This window comes from Lagopus leucura, unplaced genomic scaffold (assembly GCF_019238085.1).
Source record: "Lagopus leucura isolate 7727_CA_CO unplaced genomic scaffold, USGS_WTPT01 Super-Scaffold_100159, whole genome shotgun sequence".
NCBI lineage: Eukaryota > Metazoa > Chordata > Aves > Galliformes > Phasianidae > Lagopus > Lagopus leucura.
Window position 1 is genome coordinate 3,056,328 of NW_024962335.1, and position 15,318 is coordinate 3,071,645.

At 37.8% G+C, this 15,318-nt stretch overlaps 1 protein-coding gene across 2 annotated transcripts in view; it reads left to right on the top strand.

The window, feature by feature from the left end:
* Positions 1–15,318, top strand: part of TMTC2 (transmembrane O-mannosyltransferase targeting cadherins 2) — a 239,019-nt gene that overhangs the window by 87,365 nt on the left and 136,336 nt on the right. For both annotated transcript variants that reach the window (XM_042889535.1, XM_042889536.1), the window contains exon 2: positions 13,749–14,319. In XM_042889535.1, the coding sequence (XP_042745469.1) occupies positions 13,749–14,319 (571 nt within the window). The remainder of the gene's footprint in view (positions 1–13,748; positions 14,320–15,318) is intronic.

Sequence of the window (15,318 nt, forward strand, 5' to 3'; positions counted from 1 at the left end):
TCTTGTCACTGGCTCTGTGTTAATTCAATGAAGACAAAACATGCCTGGTGGGAAAGAAGCCTTGCGTGCAGTATCCAGAGTAAGGTATCTGCAAACTGGTTTTTCTTTCAGTTTCAGGGAGAAAACCTGATTAACTGACAGGTGTACTACATGTTGCAATGGCCAACGCCTCTGCTTTATTCTTATACTCTACTGCAGTTCTTTTTCCTACTTCAAACAGTTAAGTTGAGCAGGCCATAAAAATATGTACATAAGCAAAATATCTTTGTGCTTTTCTATCCACGTATGTTTTTCAGGATTAATTCAGATGCAGTCATTCAAATCACAGGTTATAACTGTTATGGTGTGTTAACTTTACCGTGGGCTTAATGAACAACTTTTGCTGATGAGTTAATCTGTTTGATGATGGGAGCTGAATGAAATTCAGCTTAGAGCAACCGTTATCATCTATTGTGAGTCTTCTGGGTGGCAGGAGAGGTGGAGATCTTAGTGTCTCTGCAGTTCTTGGCAATGCCTTCCTCTCTATATTTAAAGTCCAGAAAGGCATAAGCACTTTTATTTTCAACATTCTACAAATAAATACATTACTAATTGATTTTTGTTATTACTGGGTAGTGCAGTGGATTCCTTTCTTGATGCTTGATGAGCAGTCATGCTTTTGTAATCTTTCTCTTCCAGGAGCCAAATTTAAAGTTTGAGATGTTTGTACTGAATCAATTTTCTAAAGCAGCAGTTCCTAAGTTGCACTATGTGCATATACACACGCCAGTAATTTATGGCTTGCTTCCAAGTGGCGTGTAGCTAGACTGGAACTGGTGCCACTGGAAATGTACTGACACCCTTTTTTGTGGTACCTGGCCAAAGAAAAGAACATATACTTTGAGTCCCTGTTTTAAAACAATTTGCTTGCTGCTTTCTTCTATTCAATATTTACAGTGGGACATAACAGAGATGAGGCCGTGAATGTAGGATAGATGAGGGAGACTACTATTAGCGAGTTCTGAAAACTTCACTTTATCAGATTTAGTTTAACGTTGGCTGTCTTTGAGAGAGAGCTTTTGTGGTGAAAGCACCATTGGCAAGAAAGAGTAGACCATTAAGTATAGCTTTTGTATGGTATTTACCAGCAAGTTTGAATTGTACTTTCCCCACTCATCTTTAGGTGCAGCACTTTTTCCTTGCGACTTTTGATACAGCCTAACTGCACAGATAGTAATAGGGTGCACAGATGTTTTCCTTTGTTAAAGATACCTTCCCCAATTTAAACTTTCAGGGTCTGAATGAAAATATTAATTCATGATTACTTTTTCAGCTCTGGAGTCCGGATTTAGATACAGATTGTTTATTTAGTAGCAGGGTGTCCTTAAAAGTACTGGCAAACGCAAGTTAGCATGATTTGAATATTTAGAATATTTTTCCAACAGACCCATATCACCATGACAGTCAAGATTATATGTTAGCTCTGGGAGGTGCTTGATGTGAGCCTGGAGAAGAACAGAAAGAAATTTATTTATGTATTTATTTATTTACAGTATGATGTCTTGAAGTACTTTTTTTTTTTGTCTTCTGATAATTGTCACCATTATTTCCTACTTTATTATATTGGACAGCCTGTGTTTTAGTATATATTTCTTTTGGCTTTGAAACAACATTTAAGTTCTTTATCTTATTATTGCAATTAAACTGCACCCAAAACGTTGTATGTCCTATCTGTAGAGGAAAATGGTCATTAAGATATCTCCAGATAAACCCTGTTTTAATCTCTTTTCCCTTGTTTCATTTTTGATACTTTTACATTTTGTTTAAAGAGCTAGTAAACCAAAGCTGACTGGTATTAAGATTTGGTCAAACAGTTCCTCTAAGTATACTGGGAGGTCTATAAGTGATGGGTGGCCCAAAATCCAAAGTCACCATTCTATTCAAATAAACACACAAAGAAAGTGTATGCAGGACCTCTAACTCTTACAGGAGCTTGGCTGTGTGCCATGCTTCTGACTGAATGGAATTGCTGATTTCAGGGTTGCCTGGGGCCACAACCACAAATAAGCATATATATCTCTGGGGTCATTGAAACCAGTTTTATTATTTTCATAGCTATTGGAAATAAGTCACCTGGCTTGATTTATACATAAAATTGCAGAGTATCAACCCGCAGAATTGACCTTTAATTTAAAACTTTCATCTGTTTTGTTGGCTTGCAACAATGGCCTGTGTTATTAAAATAACAGAAGCTTATGTTTCTAGAAATATGATTTTATCTTTCTCAATAGTTGATGGCTGAGCGTTCGCTGTGAATTTGGGATTCAAGTCAGGTGCCTTCACATGAAAAGATCTTCATAGTTAGCACTGCTGCAGCTTCCAGTTACACTTGGTTCTCAGTGGTGAGATGGCAAACCTGTAGCATACCTGGAAACGTGAGGATGGCTTCTTGGGTTTCCCGTGGGCTCCCAGCACCTCTCGTGAACAGCATCTTTTGTCTCTCATTGATGTCTACATGCTTTTATTCTACAGTTGAACTGAGAAAGAACTAGAGGGGATGATAAAGTTGATTTGAGTGAGATACGTGTGTCTTATTGCATGCAACATTTGGGTAAAGTTTTCTAAAGGACTTTGGTAGCAATGTCTTACTACTTAAGTATTCCTTTAAAATTCATCAGGATAACATAGGAATCTTCACTGAAAACTGAATAGACCCTAAGTGCTACACTATCTTAGTGGATGGGACAGATACATTGAATAGCTGTATTTATTGACTATATAATAATTAATTTCTCAGTATGTTAGGAATCTGGTATATTTGTGATACATGCACAGCATTATATTATTCTGAATGAGTAATTTCCTGTGAAGAGAAACAAATTTTGGATTCCCAATAAATTTACAGCAAGATGCAATGTAGAGCCCCAGAAAAAAAAGAAGCAAATCTTGTAGAGCAGAAACTGCTTATATTAGTTAGATTGGTTTTATTATGCAGAAATAAATGCATCCTGCTGTTTTATATGCTCTGGCCAGTTATCATTTTCTTCATTAAACTTTCAGTGGCTTATTATGTCATGGGAGACAGCAAAGAGGGAGCTTGACTCCTGTAGGAGTAACCTTCCCAGATTCTTTCCTTTGAGGTAGTAGATAGGCACTGTATTTTACGTAAGGGCCAAAATGGATTTCTCTTTGGGGAGTAGGGGGAGACATTGCAATACTCTTTCTTAAATGATCTAGGTAATAAACACATTTAGAATCCTAGTAGAAAACCAACTCTCTTCAAAGATAAGCATGTGATGTTGAAGTTTCTCTCCAATCTATATTTTCCATCCTTTTGTGAGAAGCTGAAGAGAATATATTAGCCTTGTCAACAAATGCTGCACTACGCTACTCACCATTTCTTTTTCTTTTTTGCAGTCTGAAAATGTTGACCAGTCTCTCTAGGCATCTATTCTGATTCACAGAATCACAGAATGGCCAGGGTTGAAAGGGACCTCAAGGATCATGAATCTCCAATCCCCCTGCCACAGGCAGGGCCACCAACCTCCACATTCAATACTAGACCAGGCTGCCCAGGGCCCCATCCAATCTGGCCTTGAACACCTCTGAAGACGGGGCATCCACAACCTCTGGCAGCCTGTTCTAGCACCTCACCACTCTCTCTGTAAAGAACTTCCCCCTGACATCCAACCTAAATCTCCCCTCCCTCAACTTCAAACCATTTCCCCTTGTCCTGCAGTTATCAACCCTTTCAAAGAGTTGATTCCCCTCCTGTTTGTAGGTTCCTTTTAGGTATTGAAAGGCTGCAGTGCGGTCACCCCTCAGCCTTCTTTTCTCCAGGCTGAACAAGCCCAGCTCCCTCAGCCTGTCCTCACAGGGGAGGTGCTCCAGTGCCCTGATCATCTTTGTGGCCCTCCTCTGGACCCTCTCCAACAGCTCCCTGTCTTTCTTGTACTGGAGGCTCCAAACTTGGATGCAGTACTCCAGATTCCTATGGATCTCTTCCACTCCACTCTGTTGCATGTCTCTCATAATCTATCCAAGGCTTTTTTCCTACGTCTAAAGTTTCTTCTTACTCTGATCTCAACCAGTGCTGCTTGTTTAAATACTGAAGGCAGAATGATTACTGTCCATTAGCAGTGCCAGAATTTGAGAGGACTTAGCAACTTCTGTGTTACCAAAATACTGTGCGTGAATTGTTTCCCCTACAAAACATTTCTGTGTATGATATGGACTACTGAAAGAAGCAAACGTTTTTGTTCTTTTTTTAAAATCTCTCAGTAATTTTTCTGCATTGTGTTCTCTTCTGTTGACTTTCCTCCATAGGTCTCTTTAGGCAGAACTTAGAGTTGTCATTGTCAAAAAGGCCAGTTATGAAATGCCATAACCTTTTGCAGCATTCGTTCCTCAGCTACCAGGAAAAAGTGCAGATCTCTGTTGTTTTGCTCTCAGGAGTGCTTGGACTTAAATGTTATAGTAAGAAGTTGAACCTAACGATGAACTATTGGCTCAGTCTTCCCACAGATCTTCAGGCCTTCCTTTCTTAGGGGGATGCTTCCTAGGAAAGGTAAACCTGCTTTAAAAAAAAAAAAAAAAAAAAAAAAGCATTCTGAATGGACACACAAACCACCAGAGGAGAAAAGTATAAGTGGATTTGCTAGTGTAGAGCTGGGGAGACTGCTTCTGTTTTATGCTGATTTGCTGATTTTCTTTTTATAGTTCAGCTTAACTTCATTTGGCTTGCAATTGTTTGGGCAGGAAGGTTGTTCTCGTACTCAGTTCTAGTGTCTAGTAATGGCTTCAGTTTCCCTGAATTGCTGTCTGAGATCATTACTACTTACTACCTGACTCCCAACAGCTGCTCTAAAGCATAAGAAGGAATGGTTTCTGGTTGCTTTGTTTTATGCGTAGGAATCTAAAAAGTCTACTGGAAGACTATAAAAGCTTTTGCCAATTGCAATTGATTTCAGAACCATACTGGTTTCAGTGACATAAATTGGAGGTTATTCCAATGCTAATGTGGATTAACACTAATATAGAAGAAATCAGAATTTGATCCAGTGTGTTCTGATAACGTAATTCAACTAATTTGCCATTTCCTGGCTTTTTTTTAGCTCAATCTTTGACAGCATCCAGTAAAATCCTCAGGAGTATGCTTAGTGCAGACTGGCATGTAATCGTGACCAGAAAGTCTGTATTTTCTTTAAAAAAATAACTGTGATTAGCCCTTTTATGCCAATCTCAAACTGTTATCTACTAGTTGGATGCTCTTAACCACAAGAAATATGAGAAAATAAAATATATTCTACACATTGCTATGGACTTCTAGTGTTTCACAATTGCTATGGTATGCCACAAAATTTGTTTTACTCAAATGAGTCCCTGCATCTGTATAGACTATTGAAACACTAAGATGAAACAAGTCAATAATACTCATTTTAACCTTATCTCAGCCCGATCAACACCTTTATAAATGAATGGATGCTGGTCTGCCCTGTTAAAGTACACTGATGAAGGACGTCTCACAGATTTGGACTATTTTCTATTGAGTAGATCTTTTCTTTCCTCATAGTAACCGGTTTTGACTTAACTGTAGTGAGTTCCATTTTATTCAGCTGAAAAAAAAAACAAAACAAAAAAGGCTTCCAGGAATTTGTCTGACGTATCTTCTGTGGCAAGGCCAAAAGGTCATCTTCATCTATGTACATCATAAATGGTTTCTTTAGCCTCTATATCATTTGCTGGAATTAGAATCCTATTCTAAGAAGGAAAACTACCTTTTTTTTTAAAAAAAAAAAAATTTTTAGTTTTCTAAAAAGACACTTTAAATATTTTGGTTGATTCACTGATGAGTAAACTGTTATTACAGAGAAATATAAACCTTGGATTTTATCTTAAGTATATGTTCACGTATCTTGCTGTTTTTTTTTCTTTTCATCATGTTAAACATGCTTTGTTTTGTGTGTTTGTTGATATTTTGTCCTCTGTTTTACTGAAAGCGCAGTGTGTCAACTTTGATTCTCCTGAGTAGCTGGACTTTGGTGCTGACAGAATAACTTAGATATTTAATCCCCAGGGAGGACCCATTTGATCTCCTAATGTTATTTAGTATATTGCTACAAATAGTGGTACCACCACAATCCCTTGATACTTCTCTTTGTCCCCTACCCACACACTTATGCAAACATGTATATGTGTATATATATATATGTATACACATACATATATATATAAAAGTTTAAAAGGACAGTGTATGTAAATTACGTTGTGTTCTCAGAAGTATCTTCTCTTCTTAGTATTTCTGTACTTATATGTGTCTATGTTCCTGGCTAGTCTTTTCAATACTTCCATAACAATAAGTCAGCTGCCCAAAGGTTCTTTCAGGATTTAAATCTAGAGTGCAGAAGTGTGTGTTTAGGCATAATTACGTACAGTTTCCCTGAACTTTTTGAAAAGGCTGTGTAAATAAATAAATTTGAATTGAAAAATAAGTGAATTATTAAGAGTCAAATTACTGAGCCTTGCTTCTTCAATGTAGTTTGCCATCTACTGAAAAGAACAAGAGAGGTGTTACAGGACTGGTGTATAACTGATATGCTCTTCTGTACAGTACAGAAGGTATGCCATTTTTTTTTTTTGTAATGGCTTAAAATGTACATGTTTTGAAAAGGCTTTATGTATATTCAGTAGATGACTTGTCAGAAAATATAGTTTAATGTCTGTCTTATTAAAGTAGCTAAGAGTCTCAATGTTTCCAGTGTTACTGCTGTTTTCTCAAGCCTTAACACATCTGTCCTTTTCCTTAGAGATAATTGTACTGTTGTGAGTAGCTGTATGGTGAAATGGCAAAATGATTTTTTTTCAAAGGAAAGTGGGAAAAAGAAGTAGGCTAGTGCCATGTTTTACTGTGGAACAGTAAATCTAATAAGGCCTGCTGGGCCTGCTTTTATCATCTAAAATAGAATTGAAAGGGCAGCAGAGGTTCCAATTATAAATTCTGACCATGCTTCAGAAGCTTGGAATTACATTTTCACAGGTGGATGTATGTATGTGTGTGTCTCTGTGTTCAGGTGCTTGTGTAAAAGAAAGAAATAACGAGCTATTGCCAGCCAGTAGTTTGGCACCGAATAATATTTATAAAGAATAGCATTGCTTGTATAATTGAGAGAAGATGTTGTCAAATAAATACTGAATATCTTGAAGACTTAGAGAAACAGAATTAGCATTTTTTTTGTTGTTGTTTTTGTTTGTTTGTTTGTTTTTTGTAGTTGGGAGAGATCTTATGAAACAGATGTGAGAAAAACAAAGCATTTTCTGGTCTAGTAATTTAAGCATTTTCTTCAGTAAATATTGCTTCATATACCTGCTGTATATTTTGTTGTGGTGAACAAACTCAGGGAGCAGACACGACAGTGCCTCTCTTCTCTCTGTGTGCATATCTGCTACCTTCTGAGAGGAGTCTCATGGTATCCCATTGTTCAGCAGCAGAAAGTATTAATTACTTCTCTTGCTTCCATGCAGCTTGTTTTTTGCATGTGTCTGAATAATACCACCCAGCCAGTTGATATTAGGGTTTCATACTTAATGTAGTCTTCTGTTTGTTATATCAGGAAAAAGACTGAACTGAGAGGGAGCGAGCTGCACTTAGGGTTAATATTAAGGCCAGAGTCTTTCAGCATGAGGATGCACTTAGAAGTGAAAGGGCTTATAGAATGGAGAAAGGTTCTCCACTGAAGCCTTGATGGTTAGTTTTTGAAATATTTATGTTCCTGGAGGAAAAGATTTTTCAGGCCATCTCAACCTTCTTGTAACCAAAATGTTTTGAACCTTTAGTTCCTTAAAGTTTTCAGAGCTCTTTTAGTCAATAAGAAAATCAATGCTTGCTGTATGCCTCAGTATAGGTAAAGCAGTGCTTGACAGCAGTCAGTGTTGTGTGTACCACCTGTTTAGAATGGCTTTTCTTCTTCAGAATAGCACTGCATCTTCAGTTGCAAAGTTAGAGAAGTCTAGAAGGCTGCAGCCAATGCAGGTCAATACTTTTAAAAGATATTGTACAGTTTAGGCAATTATTGGGAAGTCTGTATACTTGGATACAATATACTTACTGTGATACAGTGACACTTCTGATTTTGTTGTCTGAATTTTGTTGTTTCCTTTTTTTATTGCTTTTTTTCCCCATGTGCTTCCATTTTTTATGACAATTGTAAGCATACAAATGTATGATGATATTGTCTCATGCATCTTTCCATTCTGTTTATGTCTAATTCGGAAAAGTATCACTGAAAATGTTTTATGAGAAAAACACTGCTTACTGTCCCGTTATGTGTAGCTCATCTTTGTTCTGTACACAGCTTAGGTTGGCTATGATGTTACTGTTAAAGAACGATAATAATCCAAAATCTGTAAATAATATTAATACTTACACATATATTCTCTGTTACTAACTGCATAGTTAATAGCTTTCATTACCACTTTCCAAGATGGGAATATTGTCTTCCATGCATGAGCTCTGAGTTTGATGCATTCAGGTATTTCTACAGTTAGAAAAGGATTGGCATAAGTTAGCTAGGGACTAGTTTACTGGCACTACATTTCCCTTTTGTGATGTTAAGTTTTCATTTAATTAATGTAAAATATGATTTGAATGTAGGTGTTCTTCTGTGGCCTCTTTAATACATCTAGTCCTGTTCTCAGAGCCAGCAACTGAGGATCCAATGTATAACTAGGTTACGTAGTTGTTTCCCATCTGAGAACAGCTGAGTTATTGTCTGTTCCTTAGAGATTCACCTAAGAAAATTTGTTCTTCAGAGAAACTAAAAGCTGCAACCTGAAACCCAGAGGATGCATAGAATTTGGTCTCCTGCAGGTGTCCCTGCTCAATGTACAAAATAGGTACCTCTTTTTGAAAACCGGCATGGATAAAATTTAATAGCCTGCTGGTACTGTAGATAAATACCACTTTCACAACTGTTGAAAAGAAATGAACTTTAATATGGAACATGCAAGATATAATTGCTGCCAGAAATATGCAAGAATGGTAAATAGTTCCCTTGAGTCTGTAATTAAACATTTAGATGAATGAGCTTTCACATACTTAATGCTTATTACTCTTAAGGCATTTCTATGGACCAGATAGTGCTTTCTGATTTTTTTTTTTTTTTTTGGTTATCAATATAGATTACACGTATATCTTAGTCTTTGGGTAAGCATGAGAATTATGACAACCTTTGTTGTTAGCCTGTTATCTGACTCGTGCCTGCTGAACAGATCACCTGGAAGTATTTTGGATGGACAGACTCAGCTGCTGTATATTCAGGGGATGTGAAGCTGTTTTGTACTCTGTAAAGGAGGCTCAGGCTGTTTTCAAGCTTGCTGTCTCTACAGGTAATGTAAAATATTCTAAGCCTCCTTAGCATGACTTGTTAAGATCTACTATAAAAATGCTATAGGGTGCTTTTCCATTACTATTTATGAAAATGGAGTATTCTAAATATTCTAAAATGATTTTGAGGAAAACCAAGGAAGAACCTCTGAATAGGACTGCCAGTCCATCACTGCCTATCTATTTTATGTGAGAGAAGACTGGGCAATAGCTTCCTTTGTGCACATTTGGGAGTTCTCCTTTTTCTCAAAAATATGTCCCGTACTTCAAATGCTGATGTTCGTTTTCAGCATATGGGGGTCATTAGCAATATTGAAGCTGGACATATGGCTTAATGTGTTAAATCACTTTAGAATGTTGCATCTGTTTTTTTACCCTGGTGTTAACACCTGGATCAGTTTAGCACTAGTGCAGAAGTTCAGGACATATAGAGCTGTTAATTTTAAAAACATCTGGGCTTTTTTGTGTGTATGCATATATATGTGTATGTATGAACTGCTTGGTCTCTGCTATTATTTGAGTTTGATGGAAAAAATCTTACTTGCATTGTGCTGAAGGTGTGTACTGACCTACACAGCAAATTAGCAGGAGGCAGAAGGAATCTTTTGAGTTGATAAACAAATGATTTGCCTGTATAGCTCTTGTCTTTCTTCAGACTTCCATTTCTAAAGTATTGATAGCTGGCTATGATTCTTCCTTCTTCTACTCTCAAACTGATCCATTTGTTGTACTCTGAATGAGATATCTTGCTCTCCCGGGATGCGTGAAATGGGCAGGCATTAAAAATTGACAAAAGCGAGTTCCCTGGCTGAGTCTGCAAGCCTTATCTGAAGCTGCTCGAAAGTAAAAATGCCAGTTGCGTTGGAGCTTTGAAAAATGACTTTCCCTTGTGACCCAGTGCCTTTTAGCAAGAGCAGAGTTTACAGCTCTTTTTAAGAGTGATGAGTGCAGTTGGCGAGCTTCTCTTGTTATGCCCATTAGCAAGATTGGACTAATCTGCAGGACGTAAACTGGAGGTAAACTGTGAGTGAAAGAGAAGGAGAAGACAAGGCTAAAAAGATGTTTTGTACTTTCCTTTATCCCAGAGTCTTTCCTGGAGACAGCAGTTAATAACATTTTCTATCTGCGGAGAGCCCCGGTCACTGTGAGCACAGAAGCATTATAAAGGACATGTCAGCACTGCCTGTCAGGCCGTCAGGAGGAACTGCTTTTGAAATTGCTGTTGAAATCACTGCCTAAGCATCAATACTGCAACAGAAGTAATAGCTTGTTATTTTAGTAATTAAAGATGAGGCCTCGTCAGCCAGGTTTGGGCTGGGCCATGGCCTGCGGGAGGGCCTGGACTGGGGGCCCTGTGGTTGGGCTGTGGGAGCTGGAGGCCTTTCACACTTCTAAGAGCAAAATGGCATAGGGCTGCCTGACCTCAGATGTTCGTACTCCTGCATCCTCTTGTGCAGTCAAGTCTTTGTTGGCCAGGTGTAGTTTTTATTACATTTTAAAATATGAAGCAGGGTGGCAGTTGAAGCTTAACCAGCAGCCTGTGCGAGACATGCTTCTTTGTTATAGGAAATCTAGTTACATCTCCTGTAATTGCTTTTACCAGTGTCCCAAAGCATTCACCAGGCTTTTGCTGTTGTTACGGTCAAACCCTCTGCAAAAAAATCATCATCTGGAAAGAACTCCTAACTTTCTTTCAAATTCTGTCTCATAGACAGTCCAGCATTTTATATGACTGGGCCAGTAAGTAAGCTGGGACCAGCAGTTTCTATATTTTTCATGCTGGCAGATATTAGATTGTGTTACCTTTACATGCATGAGAAACTACATTTATTCCACAATTGTCTGTAGAATTTTATAGCTAAATACAATAAATCAATACTGTACCTACAAGGCTTGCTGCTGATTGATTTTTAAATGAATAGGACTCAACAAGAAAGGATCAGGCTTTCATCAAGTTTGTTGCTGAGACAAATGAAATTTGACTGAATTCACGCCATCTGAATGTACAATAGGTTTCTTTATGATTTTGAGGAACAGTTTATTCCTGGCAAGGAAGAATTCAAGGAGATACGCATTGTGTGGGAAGGGCTGTTCACCTGGGGGGACCAAGCTGGTCCTTTCTCTTATTAAGGGCAGCATGGAGTTTGGGGCGTCTGCTAGTATCTTAGCATGTGTGCATATACATGCATATAGATGTGTCTTATAGCTGTGTACAATTACTTATTTTTTTTAGAAGCAGTTGCATGGCTTCAAGTACTGGAAGTAGGCACATTTGCAAAAGATACAGTAAAACACGATGATTTAGTGGCTGTGACCTGTGTGCCATCTAGTCTTTTTACATCAGCCTCAGGGAAGGCAGTTGCAGTGGCAGCGTTACTGCCACTTATTTCCTTAGCATTTTTTTCTCAGGGAAACAGTATTTGAATTCAAGGTTTCAGCTCTAAATCCTGACATCTGATAGCCATTCTTAGCTCTGCTCACTGTTGAGGAGCCTGTAGTCTTAGATACTGTGCCTTTCTTAGAGAAAGAACTATTTCTAGCCTAACACCTGCTTTACTTTTACTGAATTCCTGTTTTTTTTTTTTTTTTTTTTTTCTTTTATGACTGTGAGAGTGCTACTACAAACTGAAATCACAAACAGAGGGCTTAGATTTCAGGAAAAGACTCCTCCAAAGGACAAGATAAATAACGTGAAAACAAAGATCTTGTTTTCTTGCAGTGTTCTTTTGTGACTGGGCTAAAATGAGAAAAATGTGTGTGGGGTTGAGAAAACAAATATAAGGAACCTGATCCACTGCATAAGCAGAAGTCAAAATGAAAATTTTCAAGCATTCTAGAAGGCATCATGAGATCTTTATAGGATTTAAGCTGACCTCTTTGTAACCTCCATGTGCACAGAGACAAAAGGACATGCAGATAGGAAGCGTGTCTGAAAGCATTACAGCAATGCGCGGTAGACAATGGAAACCTTGAGCTGCATGTCATTTAGGGTATTTGTATGGAGATTCTGTGGCATAGCATATCAGTGTCTGAGTATTTTTCTGTAACGAACAAGACAACATTCCTGAAATGAATAGCATAAAAACTGGGATTTGGATGCAGGTTGCAAGGTTCTTCTTTCACTGGGGGATGAGAATGTGAGTGGAATCTGGGCGAATGAATTTGACTGGTCCGTTTCTGATGTTGGCCTGAATTTTGTACCATTTCTTGCTTCCTCATCTGAACTGAAACATGATTAATTACAGAAATATATTTTTTTGGAAAGGCAGGAAGAGGGACTCAGTAAAAAAACAGAGATAAATCATTTCTCTTGTTTAATATTTTTAATATTAGAATTATGAGCTGCCCTCATTCTCAATTACCCTGTTAAAATAAATAATAAATGAGTTAAGCTCAGTAGCAACAACAAAGCACTTTTGTTGTTGCTATTGGTTTTGTAATTGCTTAATTTTAACTTTAGTTATGAAGACAAGTAATTAATTAAATTCTAGTCATCTTTTTGAACTAAACAGGCCTCACACCTTCTTCTACAGCATAAATTTGAAATGCAAATGATTGGATTTTTAAAGGGGACAGATTTTTACAGTACTGAATTAGATGTGGAGACTGCTAATGGCTGGCACCAGTCCTTGCCAGGGTGGTTGGAAACAAAAATGTTGAAAACTGCACTTTTTTTTTTGCCCCTAGTCAACTTGACACAGGCCTGAATTCTTAAGCTAATACAACATTAAAATGTTTTTTTCTAAATTGTAAGTATAAGAAATAGAAAGAGGTATGATCTCCTGTAAAATACTCTGCTGCTTGCCTTCAGCAAGGTGTTAACTGAAAATTGCTGTCAGTCAAAAGATGTATGGGAAAGTTGTGGGAGTGCCCATAGCACACCAGAAATTTGCATGCTCCTACCAACTTCTGTTTATTGTTCATCCATGTCAGTGAGACTCATTCCAACATCTAAATTAAAATTTCAGTATAAAGGGCCAGTTGGGGTTTTAGTTCTCAGTTACTGGAGAATCAGTTGTTTCAACAACACTGTTTGTCAGTCTTTCATATTTCTTTTACATTTTAATTATAACTCATCAAATCTTAACCAATTACTCCTGGGTTAGACTCAGACGAATGCAACTGAAGAGTGTTTTAATTTAATGGAAGCAGCATAACATCTGTTTCCAATGTTTTAAAAGCCAATTTATATGGAAATTTTGCTTTAGTGAAAAGTCAATGGATGTGGACTTCTCTAACATCTCCTGTAGAAATTAAAAACTTGGATTAAAGCAACATCAAAACAACGCCATTCTTTCTTGTTGTAGCAATGTGATTACATTTTCACAGCCCTTCATTTGTATTCTTTTCATTCTACTGAAATGATGTTTTTACTTGTCTTTTGTAGTCGAGCTATCAAGACAAACCAGGACCTTCTGCCAGAGACACCCTGGACCCATATATTCTACAATGACTTCTGGGGAACGCTTCTCACTCACAGTGGGAGCCACAAGTCATACAGACCTCTCTGCACTCTCTCCTTCCGCATCAACCATGCCATCGGAGGAATGGATCCATGGGGTTACCATCTTGTAAACATCCTGTTGCATGCTGCAGTCACAGGCCTTTTCACAAACTTCTCCAGGATCCTCTTCGGGGATGGGTACTGGACCTTGATAGCTGGTTTGCTGTTTGCGTCTCATCCGATCCACACCGAAGCCGTAGCGGGGATAGTGGGGAGGGCAGACATTGGAGCCTGCCTCTTCTTTTTGCTTTCCCTGATGTGTTACGTGAAGCATTGCTCTACAAGAAGTTCCTCAGCTAGAACTTGGGGCTGGATCTTGGGAGCAGGACTTTGTGCTGGATGCAGCATGCTGTGGAAGGAGCAAGGAGTGACTGTACTGGCAATTTCAGCAGTGTACGATATCTTTGTATTTCATCGGCTGAAAATGCATCAGATCATTCCTGCTTTATACAAGGTGAGTCTCCCTTTTCTTTCCCATAAACTGTTAAAAAACAGTCACTGTTAATTAGGTGTTAAATGAGTTTTCAAGCACAGAATAATTCTCAGTAGTTTAGTCAACTCTGAAAAATAAGCACAGATGTCTAATACTGAAAGTATTTTTAATTCAGTTTAGTAAGGAGTTTTTACATTTTGTTTGAACAGTGTGCTATTACCCATTGCTATTACTTGACACTGGGGATTTCTTTCATTACTTTATTTGCTTCCAGAAGCTCCCTCCTCATTCTGTTTACCATCAAGCACTGCATGTATGGCTGACTTTTGCAAAGAATCCATTCTCTTGTTCTCTTGTATCTTGCTAACTTAGCTTAGTTTGGTCAAGCAGGCAAGAGCAGCAGCTTATACCATGTAGGCTCCCTGGTGCAAAGATAGAACTTTTCATTGTTCTGGTTTAACAGAGATGCACAGAATCTGGCAGCACGTCTTTGGCATGCATTTTTTTCTCCCCCTAGTAAGAGCTGTGACAAATGTTTTATTGCCTTCAAGCAAAGTATTGCTCATTTTTTAACTTCTAGCCCACAAGCAAGCAAGTGTAATAAGCATAAATAAATGAAGCCCACCCAAAGCCCCTGTCTGTTTTCTCCCCAGAGTTCAAGTATTTTAGTGGCGCCCATATACTGTAGCTGAAATCAAGACTTGATCACATTAGTTGTCATACAAATGTGAGAGCTGAATATATGTAACTTTTTATTTCAGTGGATTGATTTTCCTTCAAAAAAATGCTGATTTAACAAAAGGAAAATGCTTCATGGGGACACCTGTCGTCTCATTTTTTAGTGAGATATAACTAAGTATAGGAATAAAATAAGGTTTTGAAGTCTGTTTCAATCACACTGATTTTTAAAATCTGACTTCTCACACAGATTAATCTAAAATAAATTCTAGTTTTATAAAGTTATTATTTTAGCTTGCAGAGTGTAGAATAGATTCTACAAGTAGCATACAATGAAAATAA